This window comes from Elgaria multicarinata, chromosome 9, assembly GCF_023053635.1.
Source record: "Elgaria multicarinata webbii isolate HBS135686 ecotype San Diego chromosome 9, rElgMul1.1.pri, whole genome shotgun sequence".
Classification (NCBI taxonomy): Eukaryota; Metazoa; Chordata; class Lepidosauria; order Squamata; family Anguidae; genus Elgaria; species Elgaria multicarinata.
The window spans coordinates 22,757,051-22,777,034 of record NC_086179.1 but is presented as its reverse complement, the minus strand read 5'-3'; the positions used below and the strand labels follow the sequence as shown (position 1 = coordinate 22,777,034).

The following is a 19,984-nucleotide window of genomic DNA, read 5'->3' as shown; positions in this document are numbered from 1 at the left end:
GACAATAACATTATAAGCAGCATTTTGCAACAGAGTTCAAAAAACCAAGTATGGATACTTTAAGAAGCAGGACTGATTCACATGAGCATTCGACATGTGGGCAGCTTTTTCTTTTTAGCACAGATTGCAGTTTACACATGGCAAACAAATCATCTTAACATTTTGTCACAAGCACAGATCACAATTTCACATACTAATACAAACCTTCCTAAGAAGCATCATGACAAATTGCAATTTGTGCTCATGATGAACTAACTCCGATCTGTGATTTTCAAACTGTGTTGTTGTGCATGTCTCTGAGATTCTATGTAATGGAAAATTGGAAACATGTGGGACTTGGCAAGAGTGCTCCTCATTAGGGTTTCTTCATGACCAGGCCAAGTCTCATTCATTTCTATTAGTTTACACTAAGTAGGATTAATATTGGATACAACCAATGGTTGTCAGTAATCACCTTACTGAGGAGTTTGCTATTGGAAACAATTGACAAAGCTTTGTCTGTCACTACTGATCTTCCCCTGCAAAGTACCATGTGAGTAAGTCTTGGGGTGTATTCTACAGTATACAATGAGTTCATGCAGGGGTGGGTGGTGTCATTAAGCCCCACAGTCCAGAATAGTTTCCCAAAGGAAGTAAGACTGCATTCAAGAATGCACTCCTGAATCCTCCACAACATTAATAGTTAGCAAAGCAGACATAGGTGGGTTTCCTGATCATAGATAATCTGAATTCTATTGACTCTTGCTACAAGTTTGTCACATGTACTCTGCAATCTGAAATGCAAAAGAAAGGCCAGGCACGGAGGGCCTTCCTAGACCTGCTGGCTTACGCCGGCAGGGAGGCGGGGCCGAGGCGCGCTAACGTTAGCGCGCCTCGCCCGGGCTTCCAGACGCACGACGCGCAGGGACGGCGGGTCCCTGCGGCGTCCGCCATTTTTTTTGTTGTTGTTAAAGGGGCCGGGTGTGGCCCGAAGACTCCGGGAAGGTAAGGTGTTTGTTTTTAACGGGGGGGGGGGCGAAGGATGGCACGGTGGGTGGCAAGGGGGGAGGGCGGGTGACAGAGGGAGTGCCGCACGCCGACGCCGCCCGAACAAGCAGGCGAGCGCCGCTTGCCCGGGCAATGCCCGGGCGGCATTGCCCGGGCAAGCGCCGCTCGCCTGCTTACTCGGGCGGCGGCGGCGCGAGGCGCTCCCTCTGTCACCCGCCCTCCCCCCTTGCCACCCACCGTGCCATCCTTCGCCCCCCCGCCGATGGGCACAGTGCTCCTATGAGCGCTGTGCCAGGTCCGCGGCTTTTCGCAGCTCCTCACGGGTAAGCGAGGAGCCGCGAAAAGCCGCGGAAGTCTCCACACTTTCCCCAGCCCCGGCCTGAGGCCGGAGCTGGGGAAAAAGCGCGCCATAAGCGCATTGGCTTATGGCGCGTAAGACCAGGCCTCAGCGCGGCCTGTCTCCGGATTCCCCTGTGCGTCATCTGGATGCACAGCAGGGAAGCCGGGTCAGAAGGCGCGCTAAGGCCTCGTCTAGGAAGGCCCTAAGTATCCTTATGTGAATTCGTCATCGTTTCTGATTGATTCACCTGCATACTCAAAAGAGCAGCACAATACAGTATTCTCATGTGGCATGGAAAAATAGGTTACATACACAAAAAATCTCATCAAACCGTTCCGGGGGTGGAGGGGGAGGCAATTTAAAGATACCTAAGGTTTGTGCTGAGAATTCATAAAACATTTCAGCATTTTTTTAGATGACAGAAGATGCAGTACAACAGCCATTTTGCTCTATAATCATGTGCCAGAGTTTGTCCTAGTATGGTTGAAACCACTCCAGCCATATGAAGATCTTATTCGCATAGTTTGCCACATGCAGCTATAGCCATGTGGGTTCATTTTCAAGTGGTGACTTCACAACTAGCAAACTTATGAATTAGGCCTTAGCTGTAACCTGTAATGGACAACTTCAAGATGAATGCGTTTTTTAAACTGTGAACTATTCTATCTGTTAACGAGACTACAAATGTTAGAATTAATGGGGGAAATAATACTAGATTTTTAGGCATTTATTGTTCATCAATACTTTGCAGTTATTTGATTTAGCAAGGTTTGTCGGAAGGTATATATTGCTTGATGGCCAGTAAACGAAATGTTTTTAATAAGGTAATCCTGCGATAAAAAAATTCAAGATGAAAATTTGGAGAAAAATTAATATGTGAGGCATAGCGGTGATTTTGTAGCATCACACTGATTAAATCATATTGCTCAGCGTGAAATGTAGGGTCTCAGTCTTGTCTGCAGTACTTCGAAACCTAACCAGACCAGAGGAAAAAGCACACAGCAGTGGCACCAAGAGGTAAAAGTATGTTTAGCGAGCTGGTTTGTGAACCATTTAAAACCAAGTAAAGCCCATAGCAAAATGTGTCCCCACCCCTACTTTTGAAATGGATTTTACAAGGACTTGTACCACAGCTGGAATGATTAAATGCACATGTAATGCTCATTAGTTTAGTTCAATGAGCATATCAAACAAAATAATGGTAAGTTAAACTAGGGTGACCATATGAAAAGGAGGACAGGGCTCCTGTATCTTTAACAGTTGCATAGAAAAGGGAATTTCAGCAGGTGTCATTTGTATATATGGAGAACCTGGTGAAATTCCCTCTTCATCACCACAGTTAAAGCTGCAGGAGCTATACTAGAGTGACCAGATTTAAAAGAGGGCAGGGCACCTGCAGCTTTAACAGTTGTGATGAAGAGGAAATTTCACCAGGTTCTCCATATATACAAATGACACCTGCTGAAATTTCCTTTTCAATACAACTGTTAAAGATACAGGAGCCCTGTCCTCCTTTTCATATGGTCACCATAGTTAAACTGCAGACAAAAATTAAAATTACACTGAAAAACAGATAATAAAATGAACACAAAAGAGTAAACTATGCTAGCATTGGTAAGAAGCACCATTTTTCTTTTCAGAGCAGTGTAAAAATAATGAATTAAAGAATGCAAAAATCTTGCCATTTGCCTGATTATTAACTTTGGAGTACATTTGGTGGCTTCGACATGCAAATAAGCTTCCCTGAAAGTATGAGCTGCCTCACTCCTTTCAGCATTCTCTGTGTGTGATATGATCAGGGCTGGCATCAAGAGCAGACATGGTCAGGCACCTAAGGGAGGGGTCCGTTGAGGTTGTCTTTGCCTAAGGTCTTCAAAAACCTGGAGTTGGCACTAGTTGGAATTATCCATGAGAAGCATCCAACAAATAATCAAGCCGTTTAATACACTGCAGAAAATAGAGATTGGTATCTTTTCTGTCACTTGGTATTCTCGCTTTCAAAAGTGTGAACTATTTTAAAAAATCTATACATTAAAAATGATTGGTATTTATGGTTTGCCAGCATGAAATAACCAAAGATCAGAGAATCATAGAATCGTAGCGTTGAAAGGGGCCTATAAGGCCATCGAGTTCAACACTCTGCTGAATGCAGGAATCCACCTTAAAGCATCCCTGACAGATGGTTGTCCAGCTGCATCTTAAATGCCTCTAGTGTGGGAGAGCCTACGGCCTCCCTAGATCATTAGTTCCATTGTTGTACTGCTCTAATAGTCAGGATGTTTTTCCTGATGTCCAGCCGGAATCTGGCTTCCTGTAACTGGAGCCCATTATTCCGTGTCCTGCACTCTGGGATGATCAGGAAAAGATCCTGGCCCTCCTCTGTGTGACAACCGTTCAAGTATCTGAAGATTGCTATCATGTCTCCCCTCAATCTTCTCTTCTCCAGGCTAAACATGCCCAGTTCTTTCAGTCTCTCCTCATAGGGCTTTGTTTCCAGACCCCTGATCATCCTCGTTGCCCTCCTCTGAACACCTCAAGCTTGTTCATTTTCATGCTAGCCTTTCACTTATTGGCAAACACCCAAGAGGGCTTGAATAGTCTGGAGGGCCTTTTACATTTTTCTTCTTCTGCAGATGTCACATGTTGTGTTACAAACTGCTTTGGAAAGTTTCTTCAGTTTTAAAAGTAGATTGCTATTATTATGACAGATACCCAGGCTGCTCAATAGGGGGCACTGCAGCAAGTGAAACCGAGGAAGGACCTGAGTAAGCCTAACACATTCAATAAGGCATAACTCATTGTACCCTCTTGAATAACTGGGACGTTATTAAAACAGTCAAGCACCATGACTATTGTTTCAAAAACTATTGTTTCAGGGAGGTTAAATAGAGCTCACTTTTGCTTTAATTAACTTAGAACTATGGATGCAACCCTAGGCACATTTCCTTGTGAAAATCCATTAGGTTCCACATAAATGTGATTAGAACTGAAATGTATGTTGACAGCTGAGCAATTCATTTTCTCTTCATTCTTTTTTTTCTTCCTGAATATTCTTTTTTTTTTAAAAAAAACTTTTCATCTTTGAGTTTGAGAGGGTGTTAACAGGGTTGTTGTTTTTAAAGATGTATTTAAAATCAGTCATTCTAGGAGATAAAATCTTATTAAGGCTTAGGCAGTGTCCTTATTTGGACATAATGCAAAACAGATGGTTCACAACCTTGCATCCCCAGATGTTGGTGACTATAATAATCATCCCCAGCCAAGATGCCTTGTGGTCGATGATGATAGGCGTTGTAGTCCAACGTATAGGCATCTAAGGCTGGGAATCACTGTGCTAAACCATGATTTAACATTATGACAATGAGCCTGTGTGAGACCCTCTTCCCTCATCTCACACGATCATAAAGAATTTATAAGCTTTCGCTTCTATTTTTATTAAGCACAGCTTAGCATTACATCCAAACCTAGACAGAATCCATTTATCCTTAACTATGGTTTACTAAAACAAGACAACTTCAAACATTGTCTTATGTTTTAGAAAACCATAGTTAAGATTTATCAAAGTTTATGGTCTGGATGTAACACTAAATTGCGGTTAATCAAATGTAGAAACTTCGGATCTCATGGCTGTGCTAGAGAAAGAGAAGGGAGGGGAGGCATACAAGCCAGAAACTCACCTAGGTTCATTCTTGTAATGGCCAAACCATGGTTTAGCGTTACATGCTAATCAATTTACTGAAGTCACTCTTGATAGAAATCTGGAAGACAGTTTGCAGAACCTCACTGGGGCTAATAAACTTTGGACACAGTCTACCAAGCAGTGTTATTTCACAGTCTCAATTCATTTTATGGGACTTGATGCTGATTATTGAGTGAAAAATCATTTTAGAACCCTATGGTGCCAGTTGAGGTTAGGCATCTAACAGTCCCAATGGTTCCTAGGGCTCCCACTGCTCGCTATAGCAAATGCTTCACAAGAGCTCAGAATGTCTTTGCCTTTTATTGGTAGCAACAACATGCGATATAGTGATCCAAAGCAGGAGAGATTTCCTAGCTCTGGAAAGAAATAATTATACCATGTTACTGCATCCGTTTCCTCAAGGCCCTATATATCCTGCATACATTGTGATTAGGAAAGAAGAATCATAGATCACACAGTACAGAATTATCTCAAACATTCTGACACACACTGGATTCCCTTTACACCAAGATAATTCAAAAGGACAATTCATATAATTCCTCCATGTGGAGTACACCCATGGATACAGGCGCATGGACAAAGTAACATCTGACCTGATATTGCCATGGTTAGAGGTAGCAATTTCAATTCCAAGTGACATTTTGTGGAATGTGTCACCACAAACCACCAGAGTGCGACCTGTAAGTACAGATGTGCCAGGTCATGTGGCTGCAATAACTGACCTTCCACGTGGAGAAGTTTTCAGCTGCCTAAATCAGCTGCCGTTAAGTCACACAAAAGCAGCACCTCAAACCTCACGCCTTCCATCCCTTTCCTCTAGAGGAACAAAGAAATCTGAGTGCTTCAAATCACCAGCGGCTTATTTAGTCTATGTTATTGCAAGTTCCCCAAGTACCTTGACACTGGGCCTAAGCTCAAGGCAAAGAGCTCTTTTCTGGGCCTATTGCCAAATGGAGTAATGTGAAAAAGATGACCATCTCTAGCGGGTCTTTGCTTCGTGGTTTCTAGCATCACTTTGGAGGCCTCATACTCTGGCTTCTCCGCCAACCCGGCTGCGCCCACAATCCACTGCCACCCTTGACCGTGCTCTGACTAGGCTCTCAATAAGGCATGTTCCCTTACTTTGCCCCTACCCGGGCTTCAGTCGTGCTCCTCTGGCACCTCCAGTGAGATCTCATCTCTCCCTTTCCATTCTCTTACACAGCCTCTTGTCCCCTTGCTATCTTCTTCTTGGAACTCCCCTCTCTGACCTCACCTGCCTCTTTCCCGCTTCCAAGCTTCTGCAATCTCCCTCTTCTGCAGACTGTCACTGTCCCTCTCATGTTCGGTCAGCCCCTCCATTTTTCTTTCCTTCCTCCTTCCCTCTCAATGATCCAGCCTTTTCAGCTGCTCTTTGGTAGTTCTGCCTCCTTGCCATGCCAGCCAGATGTTCCTCAGTTCTTCGCCAATCTTTCTATCAGCTTGAGAGTTTTCAGCATCCACACTTGACATCATCAAACTTGTGGCCGCTCCAGAACAGCATCACTATGACATTCCAAGGAGGTGACCATGCTGAGCACTGACTGTGGCCACATTAGCCCATAGATGAAATTTATAGCATCATATTTAACATTTTTCTTACACAGAGATTTTCTCTGTGTAAGGAAAATGTTGCAGACAAAACAGACCTTTCATGGATGCAGTTGTGCACAAGTTTGCAGTCACTGGGCTTAAGTATAAAGTGGGATATAAATTTAATAAAGAATCTTACCTGCACCTATGTGGGGTGGGGGAATCCACTGACAAAGCTACCACCAAATCCATTGACCTGCCATTGCTCCATGGCTAAGGCAGGAGGGGGGAGTGGACAGGTTTTTCATTGTCCCTCCCTTTGCTATGATAAAGAGGGATTATTCACCCAGCCTGGAGCATGTCAGGAAAATGAAAGGCTTTAGAATCATAGTAGAGTTGGAAGGGGCCTATAAAGCCATCTAGTCCAAACCCCTGCAGAATGCAGGAATCCACATTAAAGCATCCCTGACAGATGGCTGTCCAGCTGCCTCTTGAATGTCTCTAGTGTGGGAGAGCCCATGACCTCCCTAGGTAACTGGTTCCATTGTCATACTGCTCTAACAGTCAGGAAGTTTTTCCTGATGTCTAGCTGGAATCTGGCTTCCTGTAACTTGAGCCCATTATTCCGTGTCCTGCACTCTGGGAGGATTGAGAAGAGATCCTGGCCCTCCTCTGTGTGACAACCTTTCCAGTATTTGAAGAGTGCTATCATGTCTCCCCTCAATCTTTTCTCCAGGCTAAACATGCCCAGTTCTTTCAGTCTCTCCTCATAGGGCTTTGTTTCCAGACCCCTGATCATCCTGGTTGCGCTCCTCTGAACATGCTCAAGCTTTAGGATGCAGCAGTGACATGCCTTAAGTCCCCTGGCTCCCTGGAATACCACCAGTGGAACACTGCTGCCAGTGGAGCTTTCCACAAGACAGCCAGCAGACTTCTGGAGGCTTACGTGTCATCTAGTAGCAGTGGTGAAGGTAGGGCTAGACCTTGGGGCCAAAGTTCAGGGCCCTGTAGCCCACCCCCACCTGACCAACCAGAGAGTGATACGTGATGAGCGTATCAGGGTAGCAGACGCAAACTCCATTTTCTTCCTGTAGTCATTATGTTGCTACGATTTGAATGAGCTTATAACAGAACATGCTCAGAGTTTTTCTTTTAGCAGGGTTGGCAAACATTCTAATAGATATGGAAAATGCAATTGTAAAGAATAGAATAACAGTTTCGGGGTGGGGGTGGGGAAGAGAAATGTTAGCTGGGAGCTTCAAAACAAAAGTAGTGCCCAAGGAAGGCCATGTAAAGGGTGTCCCTCATTAAAGTCATTACTGTCCAGAGTCTAAAATTACTTAGCTACACCACTGAGCGGCAGAACTTCACTCTCAATGACAGCACTTGCACTGTTTCCTGAGGCCACTCAGTTGGCTTGTGGCTGAGGTTAGGATTGTAGACTTACTTGCAAAAGTAATTTATTTTGGAACACTTTTCAATTTATTGTTTTTGAAATGAAGGAGCACTAAGTTCTCACCTCCTTCCCAAATGCTGCCTTTAGATGGTTTTCTGGCAACCCAGCCACACACAATGGTTACTAATAAATCAGTCCCACATAATGCATATTAAATATATTTTAAGTACGGAAAGAGCACTTGGCAGTGTGCGAGGAACAGGCTATGACTATTTGGTGTCATCTTCTTTGGAACACTTCTTCCAATGGGAATTAAATTCCATTATGAATGCCCATGCAGAAAAGGCTTAGATTTTATTAAATAAGACCAAAAGTGCTTTGACTAAATATTTCATTTCCAAATGTTCTCTAAATTTTTCAAAAGCTTTGTGAAATGCCACATTGTTTAATTCTTTTGAAATCCATTGAATTAAACCTTTTAAATTGCAATTTGTGGCAGATCAGGCAAACCTTTGTTACTTGCACTACCTTGCTTCTGCCGCCCAATTAGGAAATTCAATAATTAATGCTGCCAAGAGAATTCTGAATCAAAACATGGGATCCCAATAACTAATACAACACAATTTGGCCTCTTGGCACGAAGTAGTTAAATTCATCTTATCTCTGAGGCTTCCGAGGTAGGAGGCAGAAGTGCCAGGTCATCAGTAACTGATGATTAGCTCATTCGTATTCTTTACTGATAAAACAAAAATCCAAACAATAGCTGCCAGATTTTGCACATGGGGCACCAGGAGGTCAACGTGCCCTTATTAGATTTATAATAACCTCTCCCCCACAAAGCCTCTTCCCCATGAACTCAGCAGTGGGTTGATGCAGGGAGTGCTTGTTTCTCCCTTCAAAATGTTTTACTAGTCTGCTTTTTACTCATAAGAGGGGCTGGGAGAGCCCTTCTTTTTACTCATAAGAGGGGGGCAGAGAGTTCTATCCATCCTCCATGAGCACCTCTGAGCAAAAAGCAGGCAAGTAAAATGTTTTTGCAGGCAAGCAACTTCTGGGAACTAATTTAAAGACTGTTTGTAAAATGTTTTCCCTTTGAGGTATTTCAACCAGTGCCCTTGGGAGTATGCACGTGTCTGTCCGTGTCTGTCCATGTGTGTGTGTTTGTGCAAACAGACCACACCCATAATTCCTTTGCTTGCTTCTGCCTGGTTTGTAGCAGCTTTAGCAGACAGCACCATTTAGTTACATTGGCCGTGCCTGTAGCCACTGCCTAGTTCTCTATGTGTCTTCTCTGTTGAGAGTGTGATGTTGCGGCAGCCATGCTCCTGTCTTGACCTGCATAGGTTGGCGTTTGGATATCTTCAGTGGTACGGTCTCTTATTGGTGGACACTGGTGGTGTTTGCAGGGAAACTGGGGGCATGTCGGTCCATTTTATGCTGCTTTATTCTTTGTCCTGTGTGTTTTCTTCTCCTGGGCTGAGCATGCATATAGGCATATTCCATTGGTGTAGCAGTGTAGCAGGAATGAGCCAATATGCAGCCATATTTGAAGCAAGAATGAACCAAGGTGTAGCCATATTTTGCTGTTCCCCCTGTATCCCCAATAGCCTCATGTGGCGCAGTGTGGTAAGCAGCAGTTACTGCAGCCGAAACTCTCGCCACGGCCTGAGTTCGATCCCAGCGGAAGCTGGTTCTCAGGCAGCCAGCTTAGGTCGACTCAGCCTTCCACCCTTACGAGGTCGGTAAAATTGAGTACCCAGCTAGCTGGGGGAAAGGTAACTGCGACTGGGGAAGGCAATGGCAAACCACCCCGCTACAAAGTCTGCCAGGAAAACGTCAGCGAAAGCAGGCGTCCCTCTAGGAGTCAGCAATGACTCAAGTGCTTGCATGAGAGGTTCCTTTCCTGTATCCCTCCTCCTTTGCGCTTGAGAGAAACAATGTATTAGACTGCTTGCTGAGAGTATGAAGAACTGGGTCATGAACAGTTTAACCACAGAAAGTTCCAACAACAGAAAACGCTGACCATAAAATGTTCTAGGACGTCTGTTGATCTTTTACTTGTTCACACCTGTAACCATAAACTTTTCGTGTGGTTGATAACCATATACGCGTAACCTTTTCGCTTGCTTGACAGCCATGTAACTGTGAAACCGCGACCTTTGCTTAATAGATGGAAATATAACCACGCGTGCAAACTGTAATGTAGACTTCGTCACAGGTGTGGACCGGATGACTTAGATTTTAGCTTTAAAAGCAGCTGAATAACCAACAGGAGGCTAGTCGCATTTGAGGGAGACTCCTCGCAACTAGCCTTTATTTGCAAATAAAACTTGGAAAAACAATTCTCCTCTGAGTCTGTTTCCCTTCTAGTGGGCATTGGACTGCCTTCTTAGGAGAAGAATTTAGCCATTTTTGCAACAGCAGCGGCATCACCCCTTCCCCACATGATGATTGCATAGGTTTGCTCATTCATTTTTTTTAATGTGTTGCTGTACTTCCACAGCATGTGAAATAAAACAAAAATCTATAATGAATACAGTACCCAAACATTTTAAACATTCTCTTTAAAGGTGTTAAATTGCATTTTGAAATGTAGCACCAAGCAATTTAGCACCTGCTGTTTAGCAGTATGTTATCAACATGGAATGACACCAGGTATTTTTTTCTACAATATCTGATGCACTAGAGCTAAAAGATGCAGCATTTTTAATTAAGAAACTACACATAACTTTAAAAACTGTTTAGAAAAAATTGAAAGAAAGGAGAATACCAAACTATTGTTATTGCTTTTCCTTTTTCCCCCCTAACTGATTAATTCTGGTTATATTTTCAAACTTAGGACAGTAGAATAGCATTCTAATCTTTAGTTGAAATCTAACCAGGCTCACCTGGCGCCAAAACTGTTATCTTTTCGGCGCAAGGTCAAGACTTTTCTCTTCTCCCAGACATTTAACAGCATTTAACAGCAAATGCTGAGTTTTATAACTGACCGCAGAATAGTTGTTTTTAAATCGATATTGTCTGTTTTTGTTTGTATTTTATGCTTTTTGTGGTTTTGAATTTTGTATATTTCTTTTTAATGTTCACTGTTTTTAATTTTTGTAAACCGCCCAGAGAGCTTCGGCTATGGGGCGGTATATAAATGTAATAAATAATAATAATAATAATAATAATAATAATAATAATAACCATGAACATTTTAAAAAAAGGAAATTAAAACTGAATAGTGTCAGTATAATTTAGTACTATAGTTCTGCATGATGTGAAATCTGTTTTATTCTGTTTTAACTCATTTTAACTCAGACACTGGTTGACTGCTGCAGATCACTCCCTGTTACTGCCAATATCTGGAAATTCATTTTTTCAATAACTAAGGCTGCAATGCTAAACACAGTTACAAGTGAGCAAGCACCATCGAACATAGTGGAATTTACTTTGGAGAGATGTGTATGGATGGGGAAAAAACTTGTAATGTTATTACAAGTTCTGCTTTCTGAATCAGGCTCCACGTGTTCAAAAGTCTCTGGGTGCCTGTTGTAGCTATTGGTTCCAACAGCTGCTACAGGCACCTGTGACGAGAGACCCTATCCAGCCCTCTCCTTGATCTGCACTCTGGACAAGGAGAGAACTGATGCTGCTTGCCCATTCACTCTGGCAACACCTTGTTTTTTTCTGGCAGGGAAGGATAAAGGTCACTTCTAGCTGCTTTCATTTCCTTCTCTGTCTACTCTTGGTTGTTCTTATCTGCAGTTGAGAAAAGGAAAGGTAGAAAAATCAGCCAGTACCTTGTGGGTTTCCAAGTCAGCCAACATCAAGAGCACAGAAGTAGATATTCTCAATGGCAGCTTCCAGGATCTCCCTGGAAGCCTATTTGAACTGAGCTTCACTGTACTTTAGAAGAGTTGCAGTTAAAAATCCAATATAGTAAACATTTCTTGCAATAGATCAGCAACTAAACTGAAAGGTGGGGTAAAAGTATGTATGGGAGGAGGGTGGAAAAGGAAATGCTGGGACAGTAACTCTTTTCATTTAGAAGAACTAAAAATACATCAGATCAATCCCACCAAAGGCATGTCACTTTTGGATCAACTTTAGCTTATTCCAAGAGTGAAATTATCAGTGGTGGTGGAATTACGCATATGACCAAAAATACCCCCACCTTGTATTTGGTAACATGTACTGGGCCTAGATGCAAACTTCATGAAAATTCCTCTCAAGTGCTCCTCATGAGGGATGTCTTGCATTTGGCAACGGTCCACTGGTGCCATAACTTTTGAGAGGTAGAAGAGAGGGGATTATAAGCAATGAGCAGAATACAGTGGAGACATTTTTGTCAAGGCAACATGGGAAATGACTTTATTTTTAACACCCTCAGAATTAGGTATGGAAATCATACTGTGACTGCATTCCCACATAACACCAATCCAATATTTGTTTTAACCATAATTGTTGAACAAGCTAGAGTCAATTAAACTAACAAATCATGGCTTGTTCAGACAATTCCTGGCTTGTTTTCCTTCCATCTCTTCTGCCAATACCCAGATGGTATCCCAAATGCCTTAGCAGCAGTAAAGGACTCTTTTGCCTAGATATTTGTAGATGAATGTTTCTGTTTATTCTGGGTTTGTGCATTAAGTTTTATTCTGGGTTTGTGTATATTTTTCCTGTGTATTTCTGGTTGTTGTTGTTGTTGTTTTCTGTGTGTGTTTGGCCTGCGTGTATTTTTCTGAACATCACCAGTTTCCCTCCTGTGAAATGGGGATGATGATGATGATGATGATGTGCTTTTCCATCTTGTTTCTACACATACACACCAACAACCATTTTGTGATGGAGACCATAGCCTAATCTACACCAAGCAGGATATTGCACTATGAAACTGGTATGAAAGCAGTATATAAAAGGCAGGAGCCACACTATTTATTTATTTATTACATTTATATACTGCTCCATAGCCGAAGCTCTCTGGGCAGTTTACACTACTGCTTTATAGCTGTATTGAAGTGCACTGACAACTGTTGGGGCCCATTGACACTTATCATATACCGCTTTCATACTGCAATATCCTGCTTGGTGTAGATTAGGCCCATGCCACTTTCTCAAAATTCTCAATGTGTCCACAGGCCCCAAAAGTTTGGGAACTTCTCATCTAGCTGGTACCAGCTACGTGCCTTGCGGACTTACCCAGCAACAGAGTTGGGGAAACATTTAACTGGTCCTTTGTATCAATCCTCTGTTTCCTTTGAGAATTATAATTTTGTACAACAGTCAGAGTATCCTGCTTAGACTAAACTTGTGCTTTCAAGATACAAATCTCGGTAAATGTTACAAAAGTACGTATAGGTCATTTAAAGTTTTTCCCTCTATGCAAACAGCAGCAAAAAAACCCCCATACAGTAGCTGTTCTGGCATGGGCAGAACTCTAGGGAGTTGGCTGTGGAAAGAATATTCTTCCCAGGGAAAATGAGGAGCAATGAGGAGTTTGGGGGGAAATGAAGAGATAGTCATTTAGCTCTGGGGTGGTGAGAAGTTTGGGAAGGGCACTGAAACAAAGCAGGAATAATCCAGGATTTCAGTTTCAGTCTTAACAACAAACCATAGCTGAAGGAAGCCAGGATTTGTAAACCAATTTGAAACCATGGCTTCAAATTGGGGTGTGTTGCCAAAAAAAGTGGGGGGTATTTGTTGCCTGGCATGAGATCACATATTCAAAGAAACGACAATTAGGCTAAACAAATACTGGCTTAGTGTTATGTGTGAACCAGGCTGATATGCTGGTCTGCCATTTTTGTGACATTCCTAAAACCAATGCACAGCTGAACTGATCTAGTTGGCATTGATTGCTATAGACAAGACCAACAATTGGTTTTTTAGCAGAAAATTTATGGTGAGCTGTACCCTAAAAGGAGATACCATCTCAATCTATTGTCTGTTAACTAAAGCTTGCTTACATTGGTTATTCAAGAATCTTTCTAAGATTCCATCTAGTGAATGGTCTGTGTAAATGTAACTCTTCCAAGACTTTTAAACATTTTGCTGTAATTTGTAGCATGTTACCGCATACATCACAAGCACTGGGTCAGACAGTTGACCTCTGTGTTTTTAAACAATGAGATATCCTAGAAATACTGTTGTTTGAATTTGTCATTTTGTTACAGTCAAAGCTCTGTTGTACTCCTTCTCTGAAAATAAAGCTTCTGCTTCTCTGAACCTCCTCATCTTATACTTGGAGTCTACTACGCTTCCATGACTCTGAACTTAAGAGCTGACTTCGTAGAAGCAGTCATGGATGACCAGAAGCCATATTCTAAGAAGGTTATTGACAGTCCTAAATGTATACAAGCAGGCAAAAGTCTTCCCCACAATGGCCAGTTTTAGATGAAGAAAAGAGACTCCTTTTCTTAATAATAGCAGGCATGGCATTACTGTATAACATTTTTCTAAACATCAACGGATGTTCGTATTATGGTTCTAAATCTGGGATGGGAAAAAGGTATATTTGCAGATGTCTGGGACTTCAACTCCCTGCCAGTAGGGCCAATGGTCAGGAATACTAGGAGTTGAAGCCCAAAATATCTACTTTCCGCCCACCCCTGTATTAGAGGATCCATGTGGGGAAAGGGCAATTACTATTTCCTGTATAAAAACAAGTCTACTTGTAAAAGCTGTTCTAGACTACGAATGGAGATTTGAAGTGCCTCTTATCACGCACTACCCTATGGGCTTTACATTTCCATAGTTGCCCTGTGATTTGCTTTTTTTAAACTCTCCGTATGCTACATACAATTACATAAAACTGGGGGTAAATCTAGGGTGAAATTTCAAGTCATTGGCCTCAATCCAACACATCCAGCACAATCCACAAAGTTGAGCACAATTAAATCCATTGAAATAAACTCTGTGAATTATGCCCATTGTGTCAGACAACACTCAGGATGTTTGCTCTTCCTTCTGATTTTTCCTAAGCTTTCACATTATTCAAAAATCCCCCTACACCTGGAAGGTTTTTGCATGTTTAATCTCAAAGTCCTATCTATCAGATGCAATTACCCTTGATATCAGCTTGGGGTTGTGGGGGAAGCATAACTTGGACATAGCGAGAAAGGGCAGCATGTCAGCCCTGCAAATATACATCTATCTGTGGGAAGATCCATCAAGATATATATTGTACAACAAAGTAATCATGGCTGTTTCACATTGTCTTTCTTTCATTTTACCAATTTATTATTTAATCAAATGGTTTCAAATGAAATATTGAACCAAATTCAGCCACTGAACCAAACCCAACAGATAAAACCCAGTGTTGGCTACAATAACATAGGTCTGTATTCAGATAATTGCTTGATATACCATGCTTTATGAAGCTGTGAACAAGCTAAGGTCACCTCCCCCAGCTCCTCCTGTTGCTTGCAGAATTTGACATCATGATCATGAGTTTTATCAAGCCAGAGTTCCCCATTATGTCTGAACCAAGGAACTCTGGCTGGATATCAATTAACAAATCAGAAATATAAACCAGGATCACATTGTGGCTTAATTTCCTTGTTTGTTAACTAACATTAAGACAGAGTTCCCTAGTTCAAACATAACAGGGAACTCTGGTTTAATACAACCCAGGATCTTCACACCAAATTTTGTGTACGACACAAGGAGGGGAGGGGCAAGGGAGGGCTTGTTCACAGCATCATAAAAACATAGTTTATGAAGCCCCAATCCATCACCCAGATCGGGCTAGGGATAAATGTAACCCACTGAATCTTTTGTTATTAGAAGCTGATATAAGTAGAGGACACTTTGGGTGAAATCCTCCAACCACATTCTCCAGAATATTTTCAGACTATAGTGGGGGGTAGTTTGGAGCAGCCTAATGATGCTCATCTATAGAAGACATAAGAATGTGCCCAAATTAGAAATTGCATGTGCAGTGTTTGCAGAGGATTCCCCCTATACTCAGCAAATCATTTTGCACTACATGCACCCAAGGAAAAAATGTTTACCTGGGATGGCCACGGTTAACCTTTTTTCCTTGCTGAGACGGTGCCCATGGAAGAATTCATTCATGGAAGGGGGGCCCCTCAGAAGAAATGATTCTGTGGAGGTGTGATCAGGGGGGGTTCTTAATAAAGGCAGTAGGTAGTTCCCTGAAGTCCTGGGATGGCTCTGATCACAAGGGGAAGGTGAGAATAGTCTTGCAGGAGATCCAAGAAAAAATACATACGGAAACAAAAGAGTTTTTACTTTAATGACCGAGCAATGACCCCTTGAATGACAATATTACATTAGGGTTTTTTCCCCTCCCACTCCCCCCCAAAACCCAAAAGCAACATGTTGCCACCACCGCACTGGAGGAAATATTTCTCACATAGGGAAGCCTTATTTGTATATTTTAGAAAAAGATATCACCTGCCATATAACATAACATTTATTTTTGCTGCCTGTTTGTGCTACATTTTTTGCTGCCCATATGGGATTGTTCTTGGCTACTGCCAAGAATCTGGCAGGACATCATGCATGGCTATGTTTGGCTTGGTGGGTCACAGACTGTGCAGGACTGGGATAAGCCCTCTGCTTCCTTCTCACCCATCCCTCCAATCCTGATTACCCCCAATATTTAGTATTTAGGCTCCATGCATTATTATTTTTTATCATCTGTAGTATTTACATTTTTCAGTTACACTGAACAGGCAGTATACAGACGGTGAATGTTAGCCCCAAAGCTCTTCAAAGAAGGAAAACCTTGTTTAGATATTTCTTGGAAATCAAACCCACCCACCCCAAGTTGTGGGGCATTTGCCCACACTCTTCTACCTGGCCTCCATCCTGCCTATTGGCAGGACAGCCACAAAACCACAAGAGTTCATTTGCTTCTTGGTTTTGAATAAAAGTCATTCACTTTTTAACATTTTATTTTTCGTCTTAACACAGGCATTGAGAAGCACATCGGAGCAAACACACTCCTACCCACATTACAATATTGAAGAGAAAGAGACAAGTTTATCAGCACCATAGTTTATAAGAGAGATCAGTTCCCTTTGGTTGTGGATGTGCTTCTTCGACACAAGCCTTCCCGGCCCCCACCCCACCCGCAACTAGAGGTATATTTTGCTGTATGTAAAACAGATACATTCAAGACATACAGGATATGCTGAAATGCCGATAGGATAGGATCTCTGACCATATCGAAAAGAACAGGTGGTATTAATAGCCAAGGTTTACATTTTGCAAAGCCACTACTTTTGCCCTCCCCATTCTCTCATTATGCCCAACCAAATATATATATATTAATTTATTTGCAATTCCAGTGGATGACCTTAATTCAAGTCAAGCCACTGCACTGTACTATAAAGACGTCTGCATGCATACCTTTTCCTCTGAGTGCCACTGCTGACCAGTGTGTTTGGTTGCTGTGGGCCCTGACTATGCAGGAGGAAAGTGTCTATGGTTGGCACGGTGGCTGATGCCTCCTCACTTACTTTAGGGCTGCCGATCTTGCTCTTCCCAAGTTTGCCTTTGCTCCGCCGGGACTGCTCGTGATCAAACTCTAAGTCTTCCAGACGCTGGGTGAGGGCGAGTTTTTGCTGGATAGCCATCCGCAGCAAAGAGTTTAGCGTCTTCTTCTCATCCTCTGCAGCTGCCAATTGCCTCTGCATCTCATCCAACTGCGTGACATATTCATCGCACCTGGGGTGGGGGGACAAGGAAAGAGGGACTTGATGAGCGTGTGTTTGTGTGAGACTGACTGCGGTGTCCTTTGGCCAGCTGCTCTTTTCCTCTACACAATCGTGATGGTCCCCCATCGGGAACATCAGCCCACACTAGCTACAGATGGAGTGAGTAACCCCAGCAGCAATATCAATTGGAAAATGTATTTCTACAGTAGCAAATGTCACAGCCAGTGCAGCCTGGGTCAATCTGATGTTGTTCCATGGGTGGGAAGCAATCAATTTGCTTGTGTGAACTGATCGTAAGTCATTACTGTCATTGACTTTGTCTGAACTCTCCTCAAGGTGAAAAAATGCAATAGAAAGAAAAGAAAAACCTTGGCAGGTCTGGCCCGGCCGTTAAGCAAAATGAGGCAGTCACCTTGGGCAGCAGGCACAGGGAGGTGGCAGCAAGGAGCTGGAGGAGAGAGTTCTCTGTGTGTGCCATGCAACCTGCCCTGTGTCCCCTAAACTAGCCTGCTGTCTTCAAGTGCAGTGAAGGACACGATGTCATCCCCAGTACTGAAGTAAGGTTAAACTGCCAGTCCAGTCAGCATTGTTTTTACATGGAATGGGAGGGGGCACCATCTTGTTTTTCACCTCAGGTAGCAAACTATCTTGTGCTAGCTCTGAACTGTGGGACACTAACCCATAATGACCCTGTTCAGATGACACACTAGGCCACAGAGGTTAAGCATTTTGAGCTCAATATTATAGCTTAGAGTGTCATGTGAACCATGACATAGCATGTCGTGGGAACCATACCTAACCACGGTGGCTACATAACCATGCTTTAAACACCCTCACTAACCATTTGCTGCAAAAGGGTTAGCGGCCTAACCATGGCTTAGCATCCTGTAAGATGTTAAAAATGGCTAGCCAACCAGAACATTTCAACAGATCTGCTGGTGCACTGTCACCATTAGATGTGACCTGTGTGAAAGAGGCTTTTAAGATCACTTTCATTAATAGATCTATTTAAGGGAGATGGCAAAGCGAGACAAGGACAAGAGACTGTGTGTAACTCCACTATTTGTTTCAAACTTAAAACATTTATGTACCTCCCTCCTATCATATTAGATTTCAGAGTCATATACAAAGCAGTTCACTTCTGCTTGTTCATACTGCTTCCCATGCAAGATGTTCAGGAAAATTACTTTCTCATTTTCCCATATCTTACTTGCTTTGAAACTTTGACCAGTGCTGCTACTTGTATCTAGTCTGTAGGCAAGATATGCATTTTTCTTAAAGCAATTAAGTTAATGAAATGATGTAAAGAACTTATACAAATTAATAATGGAAATGACCCAATTAAGTTTTGAGCAGAAATGTTTTCAAGAGAGCCAAAACATTATGTCACTGCGTTAGTCACTGAGTGGAGTGAAGCATATTTAATTATATTGAAAGCAGAGCCTGTTGGCTTACAGGAATTCTCATTACAGTATAAGCCAATGTTCAGAAAGTCACATTGTTCTGCACTTAAGTGGACTGTGATGCTACCACTTATTAAGAGATCAAACACTTTTGTTCCCAACTGTGTAAATGTTTTATTAATGGCCAATTTGTTCAAAACATCATAAAATAAACCAGAGAGGTGCAATAATGATGTCCCTGCCTATACAACATAGACGTAATTTCAGTTCAGATGTAATTTGGGGAAAGGTAGTTAGGAATCATCATGGAAAGCTAATAGATTTGGGAAGTGGTACTCAATATTATTAATTAAAATTTTGTTCTGCAAATAAATCTACACACAGTTATTTATTTTCAACTGTGTTCGAAATAATATTTTGCTAATATACAATAAGTGCTTCTTTATATGTTAACCACAGGGACTGTATATCACCAATGAAACCTAGAAAGAAAGAATTGGTTAGTAAGAATCATAGAATCATAGAATAGCAGAGTTGGAAGGGGCCTACAAGGCCATCGAGTCCAACCCCCTGCTCAATGCAGGAATCCACCCTAAAGCATCCCTGACAGATGGTTGTCCAGATGGTTGTCCAGCTGTCCAATCTGTCCAGATTTGGAAGTTGCTTAACTTGATACAGTTATCAAGTTACCAGAAATCCAGAAGTAAAAGTAAGATTTTTGGAAGTGGAAATGAATTATTTATTTATTTATTTATTTTATTTATTACATTTTTATATCTAATAACTCTCCATTCTCAACTATCAATTTTCCTTCTTTAAAATTAATTTAAAGTACATGTATATATTTCTCTTATGATATTACTAGTTCATAAGCCTGTTTCCCCCCTTTTATGATCATATGTTTGAATGTTGCATCTTTTCATTTCCTTAAAAATG

At 42.1% G+C, this 19,984-nt stretch overlaps 1 protein-coding gene across 3 annotated transcripts in view; it reads right to left on the bottom strand.

Annotated features, from left to right (window-relative positions):
• The window catches only part of BICD1 (BICD cargo adaptor 1), a 148,299-nt gene that overhangs the window by 16,189 nt on the left and 112,126 nt on the right, over nt 1-19,984 (bottom strand). For 2 of the 3 annotated variants that reach the window (XM_063134960.1, XM_063134961.1), the window contains exon 7: nt 17,448-17,655. In XM_063134960.1, coding sequence (XP_062991030.1) covers nt 17,448-17,655 — 208 coding nt within the window. Of the gene's footprint in view, nt 1-12,133; nt 12,245-15,971; nt 16,163-17,337; nt 17,656-19,984 lie in introns of all 3 variants that reach the window. The other variant, XM_063134962.1, reaches the window with a different exon arrangement.